The 18,974-nt window shown below is 37.7% G+C and overlaps 1 protein-coding gene across 1 annotated transcript; it reads right to left on the reverse strand.

Moving 5' to 3' along the window:
• Positions 1 to 197: 197 nt before the first annotated feature.
• b4galt6 (UDP-Gal:betaGlcNAc beta 1,4- galactosyltransferase, polypeptide 6) lies at positions 198 to 12,553 on the reverse strand. The gene is made up of 9 exons (XM_079244594.1): positions 11,821 to 12,553; positions 7,683 to 7,799; positions 4,958 to 5,071; positions 4,693 to 4,817; positions 3,989 to 4,105; positions 2,942 to 3,129; positions 2,659 to 2,781; positions 912 to 1,013; positions 198 to 506 (listed from the first exon to the last, which is right to left on the reverse strand). The coding sequence occupies exons 1-9, from the start codon at positions 11,933 to 11,935 to the stop codon at positions 359 to 361; spliced, it is 1,149 nt and encodes a 382-aa protein (XP_079100720.1). The 5' UTR covers positions 11,936 to 12,553; the 3' UTR covers positions 198 to 358.
• Between the last annotated feature and the right edge of the window lie 6,421 nt (positions 12,554 to 18,974).

Genomic DNA, 18,974 nt, shown 5'->3' on the forward strand with positions numbered 1-18,974 from the left:
TGCAGCAACACATCAGGCGTGCGCTCACACACTCACCCACACAGATTTACTGACACACACACAATCATCAGTTCACTTTCAGGGACTTGTTGCCGTCCCTTTATTTTTTTCTTTTTTATTTATTTATATATTTTCTTTCATCTTGAATATTTTCTTTTCTTTTTTTTTTTTTTGCCATATTAAGATTTCTTGGCAGCATCACATGGTGAATTCTGCAACCCCCCCCCCCTCACACACACACACACACACACTCACACACAAGTCCCTCCGCAGCTCCACCTCTGAAGTCCTGGTGGGGGCAGCAGGACCCCAGCAGGAGGAGGTGGTGCTGGGGGTGTCCAGGAAGGTTTGGTGGCGTTCAGTAGTCTGTGATGGGAGCCAGGTCAGGATACAAGTCCACCGAGATGTTCTTGTAGAGGCTGCTGCGCGACATGTGAGGGCTGTAATGGAGGTTGTTGAGGCCATCCAGGTGTTGTCGCTCTTTGGAATACCTCAGCAGTTTATACCTACAAATACAGTGGTTATGTCACCATTAATGCGCTTCACAAACCCAGAACCTCCAGCAATATCTGTTCATTGAATCCACGTGCCTGACATGTGGCAGAATAACACTACAATTCTACGGCATGACCAGTTTAAACACTGACTGGTTTGACTGGTTTCATCTGCACACTGACATTCATTCCAATCACAAAAATACAAAATATTAATAATGTGTTTCTTGTCTCTATTCATTTAAACCCTGATAATTATCATCATATTGATTTATTTTGTCTAAAAATACATGGAATAAATATTGTGTTGGCATCACAATGCAATAAGCTGAAGGAGAAGACTAAACTTTTTATCTGGGAATGATATTTAAAAGGAAAAAGAAAAAAAAAAGGACGTCAAATAAAAATCAGCTTCACCTCCCAAGAAACTGGACCTCTCCTCTGTGATGATGAGGGATGGACTTGTATTTGCCGATCTCTCCCTCTGGTCTGGTGACATTTAGATCAGCGTAATGAACCCTGAGGGGAAATAAAATCATTTAAAAGTCCTGTTTTAAAGGCACAGAAACAAAAAGTCACTTTATCCATAGGAGAGCAAAATGCATTTTTCTACATGAATGTTATTGTTACTGCTTCACTCTGCGTACTTATAGGTGAATGTGCGAAGTAGGACAGGTTTCAGTTCTGGTCCATTTGTTAAATTCTTAGCTGGACTGTTTTTCAAAGAGAAGATTGCATTAAAATGTATTTTCATGTGGTTTTATGGTTTTAAATTATCATTTTAAGCTCAAGCTTATTGTGCACACCGATTCCTCTTCTGGCTATATGGTCTGGGCCTGCTCATCTTAAGGAACTTGGAGGAATCTACACCACAAAATGACAGAAACTCAACATAAAACAAAACAGATCAGGCTTGATCTTTAATGAAAGCACCACAAAATAACATGGGAGGAGCCTATTTTGTCTGTTAATCTGTGTGAAACTGTGGAAAAGCTTATTGCTAAGATACATTTTAAGCCCGGCTATTGTTTTGTCTTCATTTTCTTTTCTTCCGTTCACCGAGCAACATTTCAGGGAGAAACATGATTCCAAAGCTAAAATGTTTAGCATGTTCAAGAGATGTGTCTGTTTTCACTGATCCAGATGTTGGATTTTATGGTTTTATTCAGACATCGATTCACAGCTGATGGGATGATCACAACAGATGATTCCACTGACAAACAAAAAACCCACTGGAGCAACTGACGTCTTCTCAGCTAGAATATCTCAGCTTTTCAGACATAATTAATACTGAAGAGGAGCTCTCCCTATTTTCTTCCTGTAGATTTCTACCACATTTATTGTTGTTCTTTATCCTCTTGGGGTGTGTTTTTTGGTCAGGAAAACTTCTTCTACTGAACAACGAACAGTAACAACACAGTCCATACTGCTACTGGTGATTTCAAACTGTTTATTTTTTTATTTTTTTAAACAGTTAGTGGAAAAGTAATATGCTTGATGATTGCAGCTGAATTGTTTACCAAATGAAAAATGACTAATGTCTCAGAGTCATGATGGCCACTCACTGTGACACAGTTCATGTGTGATCAGACTGAAGCGAATGACATTACTTTTCTACATGTATAAACCTGCTGGGCAGTGATTCATTCACTGTACTGATGAAACACACATGCGACAACTAAAGTTAGGAACTTAAAAATCTTTTACTCCGACTGAGGAAGGTGACAGCTGATAGCAGCTGTGCCACCGTCCAAAACTCTGCAAGTCTTTGCAGAGTTACAGTTTTCTCAAAACAACATATAAGATCATGTCAAGCTAAAATCATGCTGCTTTGTGGTAAAACAGTAGTAGTAGAAAATGAGTGAAAATACCAAAACACGATCCAACCAAGTTTTCTGTCATTTATTTAATTCAAACTATGTGAAAAAAAACTGAAAATGTGAATCAGCTGACTATAATTCGGAAAATGGTGAAAACAGTGTCCTCTACTGCTTTCCCTGCAGTTTCTTTAAGACTAACTTTGAACCTGATGGACTTTTATTTATTCGTTTTTGGATTCACTTACATTGGGGAAAAAAAGGGTCAATGTACTTTAATCAATAAGTGAGTTAAATAACTTCTATGGAGAAGACAGATGTGAATCTGTCTCCTCCAGTAGACTTACCGATTCCATAAATCATCATCCTCTCCTCCCCAGCCCCAGAATGCATTTGGAAAACCATTGATCTTACGGAACTGCTCCACGGTAAGTCCACTCACACCACCAAAGAACTCAGTGTAGGGGAGACTAAAGAAGAAAATTCATTATAAAATTGTATTTTAATGATGAATCACTGCATGATGGCGACATGTTAACAGAGGATCTGTAGTAGTGGAGTTAAATGCCTCCTGATCAAATAGACATGAAATATCTCAACTCTACATCAACCCATTCTGAACGCACTCACATGTACATATATTTGTCCAGCTTGGCAGCGAAGTGGCGTGGCATCTGACCACAGCCGTAGTAATTCCGGTCATTCTCGGGGATGTGGTCAACGTCATGAAAAATGAAGCAGTCCCAGTCCAAGTCCTTCATGGCCTCCAGGAATCCCACGTTAAACAGCATGGCTCTGTTGAAGGGCTGGCTACCAATCTGAAAATATTCACCAATCAGTGAGGCTGATGCTGCTCTTCACAAAGCTCTCAGATTTTGGCAAATATGTAAAAAATAAAAGAAACCTGACTAGATGGAAAATGATCCAAGTATTCAACAAATCTGGTCTGACGAAAAACACTGACTGTATGAATATCAACTTGAACTCTTGAATTTTCATGCTGTGATATCGTTACTAAAACCTTGGAAACTATAGCTGTTAACGTTGATATAATATTGATAACAACTTCTGATGTGCGCAAAGACCAATTACAATTGGTCTGTCTTATGTGACCACACAACACTGGTTCCTTCCTGGTATTCGGAGCAGTTCTTATGCTTGAACATAAGTCAGTGTAAAGTGCCTTAAAAGGCTAACAAACAAATAAATCCACATTCCTCTGAAAATGATTAGACACAAGGATTGGACTAAAATAAGCTGCCAATATCTACAGAAAGCTTGTAAAGACATTCAGAAAATCTGGAGAACTGTTGTACAAAACTAATTTAGAAGATTAACCAAGTCTGGCTGCATGGAAGAGAAATATAAAAATTTATAGTCAGATTAAACATTCTTCTGTTGAATATACACCATGGAAGCAGATAATCTCAGAACAGTCAGAAATACTCATAATATTAATACTCAGACAGTAAAGAGAGCACAAATGAATGTTTAAGTTTAAACATGACACATTGAGCCAACAAACAACAGACATGATAAACTGCAGAACCTGATATTGTTGTCCTACTTAAAAAGTTTATTAACATTAGACTAACAAGTGGAGTCTATCCCAGCAATCACTGGGCGACAGCAAATGTAATAAAATTGTCAAGCAGTTAACACACTCATTTACTGTACCTGTTCAATGACATAGAAGGCAAACTGCAGGCGCTGTCTCTGCAGCATTGGGATAAGGTGTTGGAAGAGGATGGGCAGATGTTCATGGCGGTTTCTGAATGGAATCAGGATGGCCACCTACAGACATCAGAATCAAATAAAGAAATCAGAAATCAGAAGCTGATTTGACCACAGAAGCAACTTAAAGTACATGAATCTAAACAACAGGGAAAAAACCCCAAAAGACCCCACTCTTTTGCATCTAAGGTAACAATTTAAAATGTAAATATTTATTGCGTAAATAGGAGCAAATAGAGGGCAAAGTTGTGTTTACCACAGGTTAACATTGTGTATATGTAGCCTGCCAGAATCAGATAAGTTTATATTTAGCACTTTGCTGAAAAGCTCATCAGACCAGTTTTTGGCCCGTCCCAAATAAACAAAAGGTAAAGAAGTAACCACCATGATTTGACAATCCAATGATCCGGGTTTACTCAGTTGGCCAGGTCCAGGTTCAGCAACATTATATTCTTGAAAACTCAGGCCAGATGAACACCTCAACATAGTGAATTCAGAAGTTTTCTCTTATGATGACATGGACATATTTCTCAATGACAAAGTCACAATCCAATCTGGATCAAACCGTGAAACAGAGCTTCGTGGTGCATCTGACAGTCTTAGTTAAATAACAAAATAAATAAAATACTAAAGTTATTTAAACTTACCTTCCAACGAGGTCTGCAGTCCTTTGGTTTCCAGTGGCCTCCAAATTCAATGTCAAAAAACCTAGAGAACTTCAGTTCTATCTCCTCCATGGGGATCTCTGTCATGTTCACTTCCATAAGACCCTCTGTAGGTTTAATTTAAGAATGTTTCAATAAGACATCTCCTTCAAACACCAATAACAACAAAAAACAAATGATCAAAGATTAAATGATCCCATTAACCCCAAGTTCTCCATTTTATCTAGTAAAATAGTAATGTACTAACTCATAGAAGGTAATCGTTCCGGGCAGGGCATGTTCTGGGTGTAGGTAAAGTTTTCAGGGAGGTATGTAGTTGGCTGGGCCAGATATTCACTGGAGTTACTTCCATCAGGATAGTCTGCAACAAAAAAAAAGAGAAATTAGGCATTTCTTCGTTATCAAAAGTGCATCTTTGATCATTAGATACAAACTATCTGGAAGAGGACGACGGTTTTAAGACCCAGACGACTTTTTAGACCTGCATTACTTTTCTACAAACCCTATTTAAATGTAATTATCTGTGTCTCATGCATAGACCGTATATCAAAAGATGGACGTAGCCTCCATGACGTCACCCATAGGTTCTGAAGTGCTGAATTGAAGCTCGGTGGGCGGTTCCTACCATTGCCATCTTGGCAGAGGCATGCGTGTCGTCTTGCCCGGAAAATACATATATGGGCAAAGAGGTGGAGCTGAGAGGGGGGCTGTGAGCGTCATGGTGGATGATTGACATCGAGCAAACTCCGAGTTTTCTGTAGCTAAGAACTAACTGAGCTAACCCGGAGATAACAGGAGCTAACCAGCTAACGGAGGTAAGTGGGCTAAAGCTAAGTCACGCTGTTAACCGGCTAAAAACTGCGGTTGTTCTATGTTCTTCTGACTTGAAGCGGGAGACCGGTACCTGTCAATCAAAAGGACACGCCCCTAAATATGGTGAAATTAGAGATTAAATTACTTTTAAACGGAGGAGTTAGAAAAAAATTCCCTCCCCCCACAGTTGTCATGAAGGCAAACCTGACCTATTAAACCTGTAAACATGTTTATTTCTGCCGTGAAGTTGGCCTTTTTAACACAGGAGTCTATGGGGATTCACTTGTTTGGCAGCCCCTAGCGGATGAAGGGGGAACTGCAGTTTTATGCACTTCCGCATAGGCTTCACTTTTTACGGCTCCATCCATCTTTCATATACGGTTTATGGTCTTATGTCTAAATGGTGTTTTTCTGAAATCTCAGTGGGTTGGACTCTGCTACACACACACACACACACACACACACACGTCACTTCACAAACTACACAAGAGTAAACTTCTGCAGTCACATGATCAGTTACGCATCGGTAGGTTCATTTTAATCTGATAAGTTAATTAGAATCTGACAATCTATAAACCACCTCTTCAGAAAATGTAAAACAATTTGTCTTGCAACTAAAGCCTGTGCATTTTAAGTTTCTTTCTCCTTGTTTTTAGTGATTTGGTGCCGATGTGTTCTGACATCAAAGAAGCACTATAAAGCTTTCCAACCTAAAAACTTTGCATTCATGAGTTGTTTGATGGCACAGTGACATTTATTATATGCACTTCACAACTTTTTAACAAGAAGCTCGTCCATGACTGGGCCAGGTTGAGCGTGCAGCGGTGTCAGTGTCTTTAAAGGTGCATTCACATCAGGATTGTCCGCTAGACTCAGTGCGATTGGGGATTTGGCTCAGTTGTAGGGGGTGTCTCCATGTGGACTGAGATTGCGTTCATGCTGCACTTTGGTCAAACAAACCAAACCATTAGAATAATATAACTTCATTCTCACCAAAGGCGGCGCTACACTAGTATCTAGCAAAAGAGAGGACAGGACCCAAGTGAAGGAAAAAACTATGGAGTACGTCTTATGCAAGTCTACTGCAGAAATACACGGCAACAATGGGTGCAGTATGGACAACAAGCAAGGCAGAAGACCTTAACACAACCGCTACCCACAATGCAATACTACGCCAAATTCAGGAAGTGACTTTTTTGTGACTTTGTAGTCCGCTTCCAGTATGTGGTCTGCTTGAAACGGACCAAGACTTGCATTTGTAGGCGGACCGAGTTTGCTTCTTCAATCCCAATCAGAATTTGTTTGGCGCATTTGCATTTTCCCAAACGAAGCACACTTTCTGAGCAAACGGACGAGGATTTGAATCAGAAAGGCTGATGTGAATGTGCCCTAAATGGCACATGTTTGATATACAAAAACCTGTTTGAGGAAATCATGGTGGCTATGTAAGGAGCGTGTTCAATTAAATAATAATAAAATAATAAAAATAACAATAACAACAACAACAATAATATTCATAATAATGTGTTATTAGTAGTATTAGGACTGTTATTAGTAACAATTTATTATTATCATTGTTATTATGCAGAGAAGCTTTTTTTTCTTCCAAGTTTCTAGTCTCTTCAGAAGCTGATGTGTTTTTTTTATTTATCTTTCTTCCATGATATTTAAGGCTACACATGTAAAAGAAATGAAGAGAACAACAGGAAAAAACCACCACCACAACTACTTTGGATTTAATGGACACACGCAACACACAAGACAACACTGATGGAAAAAGTGAGGAATGGAAAGAGAAAGAAACAGGACGAAAGTAAACATCAGACTGGCTTTTACCTGGTGGGAGCTCAGAGGGGAAAAAAAAAAGATGCAAAACAGATGAAAACGTATGTCACTTATGTGAACATTTAAATGTTTATAACAATTCCCCATTTTTATGGCCAAAGTCTGATGAAAACATGTATGGTAGAATTAGTCCAGTCCTCATCAACAAAAATGGCTAGAATTGTTGAACTGGTTAAAATAAGCAGGACATCTGGATACAAACAGACTGATACTCAATTTAAACATGAACAGTATGTAAAAACTTTACAAAGGTATTTAACCACAAATAGTTGCTAAAATATGATTGACACAGTGAAAATGGACATCCAACTTACCAGTCCCATTAAGTGTACTGTTTTTGTTGGTGTACAATCTGATCATCTGGCCAATGGTCCGTACATTGTCCCTCAACATGATGCCTTGAGCCTGCACCATGAAGAAGTATGTGTTGGCTGATGGGGAGACCAGAAATGATTATTTTAGTTTGCTTGACAGATTAAATGACAGATTCAACATTGTGATACATGTTGTTTTGTTGCCATACATGTTTACTGATTTTATTCCTGTTTATTATTTGTAGTCTTTTATTAGAGATCGCAGTGCTGCTAAATAAATATAAGTCTAAAGATCATCAAAGGATAGCTGCAATTAAGAGAAAAATGTAACTTTTCAGACCTTCCATGGTGTCAACTGTAAGTCACTATCCACCACTTTCTACCCGCAGACGTGTATAAAGTAGAAGTAGAAAGTAGAAACCCTGTCCGGCAGCTCTTTCCAACCAGTCACTAAACAGAGTGAATTTAATCTCCACTGCAGGTAAATGAGCCTGTTAGTGCAAACACCTGTTCTAAAAGCATGGGTAGATCCAAAAAACTGGCAGGACTTCTACTTTATTTTTACTTCTACTTTATACAATTCTGTCTGCTAGTCATGGCAGCTTAGAAGGTAGAAAGACTGGGTCAGACATAGTACCCCAAATGATGAAGCTTGTCCCATCCACCTGCTCTCTGTAACTTCAACATGTTCTTCTATGTTTATTAATCATTTTTAGCAGGTCATCAAATTGATATGACATTGGTTGTTGCCTGCCCCTTAAACTCTGAGCTAACTATCAGAGAATCATGCTTCAATAAACGTGCTGTGCCATCTCTTTGGTCTACTCGCAGTGAGCATTTTAGTAGACTCTTTTTATGCCCCAGGTATAATTCATACACCTGCTGGTTGGTAACAAATCAAAAAACTTTTCAAATGACAAGTGAAAACATCTTCAGGAACTCTTATAAAAAAGCTTGCCAAGTATTAACTATGAACCACAGTCTAGCAGCTTTGATTTGTATGTGAGAAGCTCCGGAAAATATGGCTGGATGCCCCCACAAACACCTGGGTAACTGACTATTTGCCAGCTGCCAGTACAAAAGTAATAATTAAGGACATGTGACAAAATTTTAAAATTGATGAAGCACATTTTTGTTCCAGCCATTAGAATTACAAATAGACTCACAACTAGATATTTTCAGTTCCATTTTAATCTTTATTTTGTTGATTCCAATGTAGAGATGATAGAACAATCGTTTAAAAGAATGGAATTTAAATAAAGGAGGGAAAAACACAGCAGAAAACTGCAGCAATATTGTTGTGGTTAAGAGATGAATGCTGCATGAGCACTGGTTATGCAAAACAGTCTGCACAGAAAACTGATAAACGTTACAATTGTTGCTTTAAGAATGTCACAAATTTCATTACTCAACCCTCACTTAATCAAAGCAAAAGTACATAGATAAATAGAACAACCTTCTTTTTGTGTTATATCCAGTATTAGTCTTAAACTGTTAAAATAAAGACATTCTTACTTTAAAAAATCAAATTACAAAGAAGCAGACTTTTTCTTTTAACACCATGCCAGCAAGAAGTTCTCCAGAGTGCCATGCAAGCACCTTTTTTTCCCCCAGTACTATTTGGACATGAGAGGCCTCTACACACAACTCCACATAGTTTACTAACAAAATATGAACGCAAAATTATGCTTTCTGATTTAACCCTTAACATACATGGCCTCATACAACAATTAAAATGAAGGGATGATAAGCATTTACTGATGACAACTTGTGTCAATCTCTACTTTAACTTCTGGTTTGAAATCCATCTGAAGAGAGCGCTGACCTGCAGGATCGGAGTTAAGCTGCAAGTAAGCCACTTTTAATCTCACTCATGATTTTGGCTTTCTGCAATTAAATGAAAATAATCTTTCAATGTTTAAAATCTCTTCACCACCAACAGAATGTAAAGCAGAAGCAAATCAAGATACCACAAATCACTGTGTGGTCCAAAGGTTTCTCTAGACTGCTTCTGTCTGTCCAATCAGATCTAAACTTTTTTTTTTTTTTTTTTTAAATCAGTCGGGATACTTTTCTTTTTTTAGGGATACAACTTAGACACTTAACAGCATTACAACTGCTGAATCAGATCAATTATAACAATGAAGTATCTTCATTATGCCACACAAGAAAAGTTTGTTTTTCTTTTTTAAGCCAACGTGACACAAAGGTGAACAGAAAGGAATGTGAGCTCCAGAGCACCCTACTGTGTTTCAAAGAGGCTACAATAAAAAAAACCCCAAGGTCCAGTTAGTTGCTTTTTAAAGCGATGCCAGCATGCAGGGTGAATTGCATCAAGTAGACTAATGTGTAGAAGTTGATGGTGTCGACATGAACCTACATGGGGGACTACTTACTACAGGGAGTTCTAGCAGTTATTGTTGACAGAGTTATATGAAACTATATGACAGTCTGATACATCTCTGCAGCTTTTCATCTGTCATAATGACAACATAGTTTTCTGGAAGGATATGTGCGAGTTGTCTTCTTACTTAAACATATAATAATAATTATGATGAAAATTTGTATTGGAAAAAAAGTAATTGTTATCATTTTGGCCATAATTGGGCATCCCTAGCTCAGAGCAAGACGAAGCACCGCAGTACAAAACTTCATTCCAGAAAAGTAACATTTTCCAAAATCTTAAATATTTTGGATTTAACCTTTAGCAGACATAAGTACATTTCACACAATCCAGTGGAAATGTGGCAATCTCATGCAATAAAATCTTTTGCACTGCACAATATTTGATTCAATTCCTAAGCTCGCATCAGCTTGCTGGTCTTCTGAAAGGGAACAAGACTCAGACAGCTGTTCCCACTGGTAAGTCAGATACTCAAATTACTTTTATGACTAAATCTAATTCTGTGCTTCAAAAACCTTGTATACCACAAACAATCTTTCATTGGACACTACTTTTCTACATCCTTCACAACAAAGGCTAATTAGTTAAAAGCTTTTGACCAGGTCAAAATGAACTTTCGTCTGGAAATGTTGAGAGTATGTGCCAGTGATCAAAACTAAGCAAAGGTTTGCAGCATATTCTGCCAGTTTTGTATACTTTGTGTGTTCTGTTCCACTCTTTCAGTGATACTGTGTATACATATCAATACATGTCATAAGAACATAAACAGCAAGCCTAACCCACCATTTTCAACATGCTGTGATGCAATACAGCAATTTCTGCAGTGAACTTTCTACATGATGTCCTTCCTCATGTACCTCACCTTCATGTTTCCCGGTGTGAAACAGGATGTCCACCAGAACAACCCCTCCCACACATACACACTGAGGAGAACATGTGTGAACAGCAAATGTGGGAAATGTCCAGACCAAAATCTCCTGATAATTTCTGATGTGCACATATGAACATAAACATAATGAAACCTGTTAAAGAGTCTGCATTTCAGTCAGGTAGGTGTTAATTTATACACTTGGATGTATGTGTAGGGCACCGATCTTTGAAGACTGCACTGTGTTTTTACATAGATCAACTCAGTTCCTTTACCTACATCTCAAAACAGAAACTAAACATATCATGAGTACTCTCTGCATGAATCCCACAACACTGAAGGCTGAACCAGTATGCCTATGCCATGACTGCCATCATATTTCTCAGGTATTTTCTCTGAGACGAAACTTAAAAGTCCATCTAAAACTTTATAAGAAGCTCAGAAGATTTGGAGAAACTCAGGTTTAAATGTACAGGTCTCCCTGCAGCCACACCAGACACTTGCTGAAACCGCAGGTTAGACTAATCTTGTTAAGGGCCCAGAAATTCATGTTAACATTGCAGCCCAGCGTTCATTCATTCATTCATTAAACGGCTACACAGCTACAGTGCATGTGGTTCCTACATGGGAATAATAATTAATACTAGCATTTAAGGGAATATGGGGCTCTTTAATGGCTTAATGCCCGGGGACTTGCACATGCTGTGGTTGGGGGCTTGGAAATAACTAGCCTGTTAGCTTCGTACTTCAATGATGGCTTGGACAGCGGCAGCAACTGATGCTTGCTGACTGCAGATGTTAATTCCGACATGATCACATTAGCTGTTACCATGTAAGGCGTTTAGTGTTAGTGGGTGTGTACAAACCTATTCCAGGGGCCACATAAATGAAGTAGAGACAGGTTGTAGACATAGAAAAGAAGAATATGAAGGCCAGGAACGATCGGTTGGAGATTCGAAGCAGTCGCCTCCAATTCATCATTTTGGCTTAGGCCTGCTTCTCTTCCGCCGATATCAATCCCATAGAATACTTCTAAGAGTTAAAATGTCCTCAAATTGAGAGCCATAAATGTCAGTGGTGTGGTTTTGGAAAAAGCTCTTCCATCCAAGTTGAGAGATGCAGCGCGGAAAGGGCTAAAGCTAGCGGTGCTAGCTGGCCTGCTTTCCTCTGCCAGGAAATTTCCAGATGGAAAAAGCAGGCTCGTGCCGTTACTATCAGGCAACGGAGAACTTTAAGTAGCACCGCCGGTCTGGCATACTGAAACCGTCACACTACGGGCTCAGTGCTATCATACTAATTAAGGATATTCATAGTTGTCTTCCATGCTTAAGGTCGGCAGGGATGATTTTCTCGCTAAAACGGAAGGTTTATCATTGCGGGAAGGGGAGGGGTGGCAGGACCGCTCAGTCCGTCACACAGTCTTCTCCAGGCCGGAGCGATGTTTCCGAATCACTTCCTTCTAAAACTGCGCACATATCGCTCCAGTCATGCTACCGGATATCTTTCCGCTGATTCCCAACGACTGACTCATGCAACACAACCAGCAGCAGGTTAACTCTTTGAAAAGAAGAAATAAAAAAAAAATAATTCAATGAGAAATCACATCTGCTTCTTTTCCGCTGTCTGTTGGTACTGCAGTGCCCGTATCCGGTAACCACAACCCCTCCCCTGGGTCTCCATGGGAACCCATGTCCCAAATCAAAGGCTGCGCCCATTTAAAAAACAGACTGCGGAGAAGTACAACTTCTCATCTCATGATGTAGTCCCAGGATGAAATGACGATGTCAAATATAAATATATTTTTAAAAAAGTTTATCAATTAAGTAGAGGTCAAAATGACTGGTTAACATCAGATATGAGAGGTATACACACACACACACACACACACACACACACACACACACACACATATATATATATATATATACATACATACATACATACAGATATACATGTATATATATATACATACATACATATATATATGTATACGGTATATTTATATATATATATATATATATATATATATATATATATATATATATATATATATATATATATATATATATATATATATATATATAAATATATATATATATATATATATACATATATACAGCTCACATAAAGCCTGTCCATGTGATGTCTCTCAGAAAAATAGTGTCGAAAAAGTGTCACAGATAGTTAAAAAAAAAAAAAAGTTCATTCAGTCACTTAGCTGAGGATAAATTTGTGAATAACTATCTGAAAAACACACACTGGTCCCCTTTCTTGTATTTTTGATGGAACACAGTATGTCTCAAAATAAACTAAATTGCAGTTTAACATCTTTGGACGTTCTTAGACATTACTCATAATCGGATTCTATTCTGGCACAGTCATAAAAAGAACATTTCAAATTTTAACAACTAGAAGAAAACACACCACCCAGCACTGGAAAATATCAGTGCTTCCAATACTAGGAGGCATTTTCACAGACAGCTGTATGAGGAAGGACAATATTCTGGAGTACTGCTCCCATCTCTCTCATCCACTCTTTATACTTATGCCATCTAGAAAAAAGTGTCAGACCATCAAAGGAAATACCACCTAGACTTAGCTTCTACTTTTTATCACAAGCTATCAGATTTCTGATCCTTCACATTGCAACACTTCCCTTATCTTCATGATCACTAATGACTTTTCAAAAGCTATACCCCTTTATCTAATCTATTTATGTTTATTTTATGTTACTAATTATACTGGTTTTAATTGCAATGTGCATACTGATGATAGGAGAATTACAGTATGCTGTAATGTGAATGAGAAAGTGACAAACAAATTAATTTTAATCTAACCAAATATACAAAAACATGATTGTATTTAAGATTACATTCAGCTCTGAAAACATGTGTAAAGCATCTGCACTAGTTTTAACATCTGGAAAACTATTGCTATGTCTTCATGTAAGGATATATTCCCATCTGTCCAAATCAACATTTTAAGTGAATAAAGACACTTTGAATTATTATTTCAAATCAGTATTTAAAAAATACATATATATATACTGTATATCTAATGTATATTCAGCTTTTCAGCTCTGTCTCCACCTGCTGTATAAACTCTGCACAGCTTGTAGTGGAAAAGGTGGCAGACCTATGCTCAGTTCTGTTACATTTAATACGACATTTATTTATGTAAATGAATGTTCCTCCAGATTAAGCACTAAAATATCTTGGATATGATTAGCAGAGGATGTGCAGAAACTTAAGCAAGTGTAACAGTAAGGCAATCTGTCTTCTCATCAGCAGCTGAGTTGATAATGACATGCTTAAAAAGATAACGGCAGCATTTTCATGTTCCAACAACTGAACTGGACAATATGCAGCAGGGATTATGACTGTTGAATTTCTTTATTTGTTTAAAATGTGATTATATATTGTGATTACTTGTTGTTCTAATTAATAGCATTACCTGTTATTCTACATAATTTCATTTCACTAATTTTTCATTCATTCATTCTGAATATGAATAATAATATAAATCATTCTAAATGATCATGATCATTGTTTAATGAAACATGTATGTGAAATACAGTGTTTTGTAAACACAAACAGAAAAAGATTGCACAAAGTGAAATGTGTGCATGAGGACTGGCGACCTCCCCAGGGTGTTTCCTTGCCTTTCGCCCAAAGCTCCCGGCGACCCTTCATTGGATTAAGCGGTTAGGATAATAAATGAACGAATGTGTACAGACACAAAGGGGCCATCTTTTACCATACAAAGAAACTGACATACTCTTGTGTTACACAGATCTTTAACATATTTCAATCTTTTTTTTTTAAACAGAAAACAGCAGGAGTAAAAGTCATGTTGGAGTAAAATGCCAATGTGGGTAAGATTCCTTCTGGTTCCTGTCATGACAACAACTTATTAAGGGAGATGACTGGGCTGAGAAGGGCTCTGTAGGTTGATTGGTAAAGGAAAGGATGGAAGGGATCACAGAGAGAGCAAGGGTGGGCAGAGATGTAGGCTGTAATTGACGTGTTTGTGTCTCCAGAAGCAAAGGAATTTCATTGCACATGATCCTATTTGACACTTCTCCAGAGTCACACAGAGAAGGATTCAAAGGCTTTCTCTGCATGTGATTCATCCACGCAAAAATGTGCACATACATACACATTCAAACACAAACACACACTCAAATGTGTTCAATACAAAAATATAGCCATGCATACTAATAAACTATGCTCCTGCCATGCACTCATTAATATGGCAAGTGAATCATTGCATTTCTGTATCTAATGAGTTTAAATGGACTGAAATGATATACATGTTGCACTTGAGAACGTTTGCTGAAAGTGTAATGATGATGCTTATGTAATTAAGCTTCATGAGTTAATTCAGTTTTTGGAAGCTTAGTAGTCCAATCCCTGTGACACATAAAAATACTTTACTTTTCATCAACTGATATATCACTATTATTTGAACATAAAAGGACAACATAGGCTTAAAAACCCATTCAGGACCCACGGACGTTTGTTTGGTGGAACAGCTGAAATTAGTAGTTGATGCTCCTAATACTAGTTAAATTGTGACAGGCACTTGAAATGAAAGATCATTATCTTCACTGTGCTGCCTGATTTGTCCAGATGAGAGACGGCCCAGTGAATCCGGAAGATGACAACATCTTTAACATCAACCCCAGGATGATGAGAAAACTGTAATTCCATTTTGTCTCCAAAAAATTCTTTATTAGTTTTCTTTTCCCTATAAAGGGAAAATGTATCACATTTGATACATACAGGGCCGTCTTCACCTCCTGTTGGGCCCCTGGGCTGAGGAAGTTATGTAGGCTCTGTCCTGTCCTCCAAATGTACCAAGTCTCATTATAGAAAATATTATCCAGGTTTACACTTGATAAAAACACAGAGCGCTTATGCGTGCAGTAGAAGTCTTAAGCCCAGATCCACAAAAGTTTGCACATTCTAAAACATGTGCAAAGTAATTGAAAATGCAACAAAAATTTACAAGCTGATTCACTTAGCACATTGAGGGTCTTAATTGGTGAGCAAAAACAGCGCAACTGTTGGTATGTCCAACATAATATTTAATATGGGGCGTTCACGGCCTATTCTGTGTTTTGGGAGGAGAAAATGTAAATATATTAATTTAACACCTGCAATGTGATCTATTAAAACTGTGAACAATGCTGCTGATATAAACTGCGTCTATGTTTAATACGTTTCAAAAGGACGCGCGCAGCTATGTGCGTTGTTGCGCACATGGCTGCAGTTATTGTCACAAGAAGGAAACATTTAAACAACGTAAAGAGATGCAGAGAACGCGTTTTTCACCCTCCTGTGAAGCTTGTGGGATGAACGAGTGAAGAAACAATCATCCGAACAGATGGCTTATCTGGCATTTTGGAGCTTTTAGAGGAACTCATGATGGTTGTGGAGAGGAATCACACACACCTGCAGATGACAGATGTTTCTCTCCAAACTGGCCATGCTGCAAACCACGTCACACACAAACCCTCATTTAAATAGAGTCTGCAACACGTTTGTACCTTTTACATAATCACTAAATCACCCGCAAACTGTGGTTCGGACCCACAGAAAATTCTAGATTGCACACACAGACTGGGAACTTAACAGATCTGGCTTTAGCTGTGCCCATGTGACTACATGCGCCGTTGCATCCATGTCAAAGAGCTGGGCTTCCCATTGTGAGTTTGCTCACAGAGGATGGGATTTGTCATGGTGGCAACAGGTTAATTTGGATCAATCAACACTCAAATGTGCTTAAGATGCTGACTAACAGTGGAACTTACCAGTTACATAACAATTAGACTTCTTAGGTAATTTTGTCCCATGGGCCCCTGGGATTCTGCACAGGTAAGCCCGTGCATAAGGCGGCCCTGCAGTCTCTGAGACTGTTTGCATCATTTTATGGTTGAAACGTAGTTCAAAATCCTGTTGTACAAAATCTGATGCTTGTCTCCTGCTTGCTTACAAATACAAGGAAATGGAAAAACACCACACATTTTTTCAAGTTTTGTTTAAGGACCAAATAAATAATAATAAACAAAAATTGGACTTTTCTTCCCAGTTTTTCTGAGGTTGGGCTTTAAAGGATTAGAAGCAACACTGTCCTAAACAGATATACAGTAGTTCCATAATAATAATGGAGAAGATTTAACACTTTATCTTTTACATTAAAACAAAAAAGAAGCTTGAACTTTACATTAGTCATCTGGAATGACTGTCCTGGGTGAGAATTTAACCTTTGTACATCTCCAGAGTCTTCAATTTACACAGAAAAAAATCACAGTTTAATTTCCTAAACATATACTCATAAAAAGTGTGGAAAAGACGCGCTGGCGCTGCATGAACTCCAACATGGTCAGTTTCTACAGTTCACAAATGAAAACTGCCTGAAATGAAACACATCACATTAGAAACTGTGAAGAGACAAGTGAAATAAAATTCCATATAAAATAAAGTCGCACATATGGATTTCTACAGATATGTAAAAAAGGTTAAGTAAACAATTTGTCAAACTACATAATTTAAGTTGTCTTTCTGAATGATAAGTTATGTCTGTATTTGAAAGTTTTGCTCCACCCAGAGGTAATAATTGTTCAAATTCAACCCTCTATGAATGTGTCTAAATCTACTTGGCTCCTTGGGTGTAAAAATAAATAATTTAAAAACAAACTAGGAAATTAGTTTTTTTTCCCAGTCATTTTATGCTTTCAAAACAAAAAATTTACAAAAACTAAAAATAAAGAAACAAAGGAGGATTAATGAAGGAAGAATTGTGTTCAAGCTTAAAGTCCCTGTGACGCAGTAGGGGCTAGAGGTGTAACTATACATCTGTCTACATTGATACATCTATTATGTGTTCAGTAAGCCAGTGGCATTGATCCGAAATGCAAACATTGTTTAAAAATCAATATAATAACCATTTATCAAGCACAATTTTATTTTGAATGTGGCTGTTTTTTTTTTTTTTAGTTCCTCCAGCACATTGTGTTTTGTTTATCACTAGTCTGTATTTCCTATAAGAACACATTCTTAAAAATGTAATTTATTAATTGAAATACCTGAGCTCTAGAACAAAAATGCTAAATTATGTTCTTGTTGTTTTTGGTTATTATGATGTGAATGGAAATAAATGTGCTTAAATATCTGTGATATCTTTTAAAGACATCAGTTGGTGGACCCTAGAGTGAATCAAATTGAAATGAGCATGTAACAAAATTTGGGATGTAAGCAAACATAAATTGTTACGCACTGAAATTGATATAATATTATGTCGTTATTAAACCTGCAATTTACAACCCTAGCAGCAGCCACCACGAAAACGCAGGCGCCCAGATATAATCCCAGCCTCTCCCTGACACACTTTCCCATCTACCTGATCAACTTAGATTAAAGGACACTCGTGCTCAAACAATGTTAAAAATGTAACAAACCAAATAAACACTTTTTTGTGGAACAGACATTTCATACAAATGATTTCAAATACATTTTAGAATTTAGCTTTGGAGATTCTGGTTTTTCTTTATTTCATTATTAATGATGCAATGATGATGTCAACGAAATTAATCTGAAAGGCCCAAGGAGCCGACAAATAACTATACCTTTAGTTCAAACACAACTTGAAGATTAAAATTCCTTTTGATTTTCAACATTTTTTCCACACATAAAGCTTATAAAAAATACTTACAAAATCAATGCTTTTTCCATCAAGGGTATACCATTTTCGAACAGACTCCTTGCTTCTTCTGACAGCAGATCGCAGGTCTTAGCAGATTGCCATGGTTACAAGATTAAGTTGTGGATATTGCTTGATCTGATGAGAACTGTGAAAGGTTTCGAGCTTTTGGGGATCTAGATCATCAGAGAACCCTCACTACTTCTTTAAAGAAATCATTTATCTCCTCATCAGTGTGTGCCTTACCTGTTACATAAAGACAGCGAAGCCCATGTAAATCAAACTGATTACAAAGGTCTAAAGAAAAACTGGATAT

This window comes from Telmatherina bonti (genome assembly GCF_933228915.1).
Source record: "Telmatherina bonti genome assembly, chromosome: 8".
NCBI classification, from domain to species: Eukaryota; Metazoa; Chordata; class Actinopteri; order Atheriniformes; family Telmatherinidae; genus Telmatherina; species Telmatherina bonti.

Coding starts and splice junctions, on each gene's coding strand:
- b4galt6 (XM_079244594.1), bottom strand. CDS start 11,935: ATGATGAATTGGAGGCGACTGCTTCGAATCTCCAACCGATCGTTCCTG. Junction 4,106..4,692: donor ACTGCAGACCTCGTTGGAAG/GTAAGTTTAAAT, acceptor TGATGTCTGTAG/GTGGCCATCCTGATTCCATT. Junction 507..911: donor GAGGTCCAGTTTCTTGGGAG/GTGAAGCTGATT, acceptor CTGTATTTGTAG/GTATAAACTGCTGAGGTATT.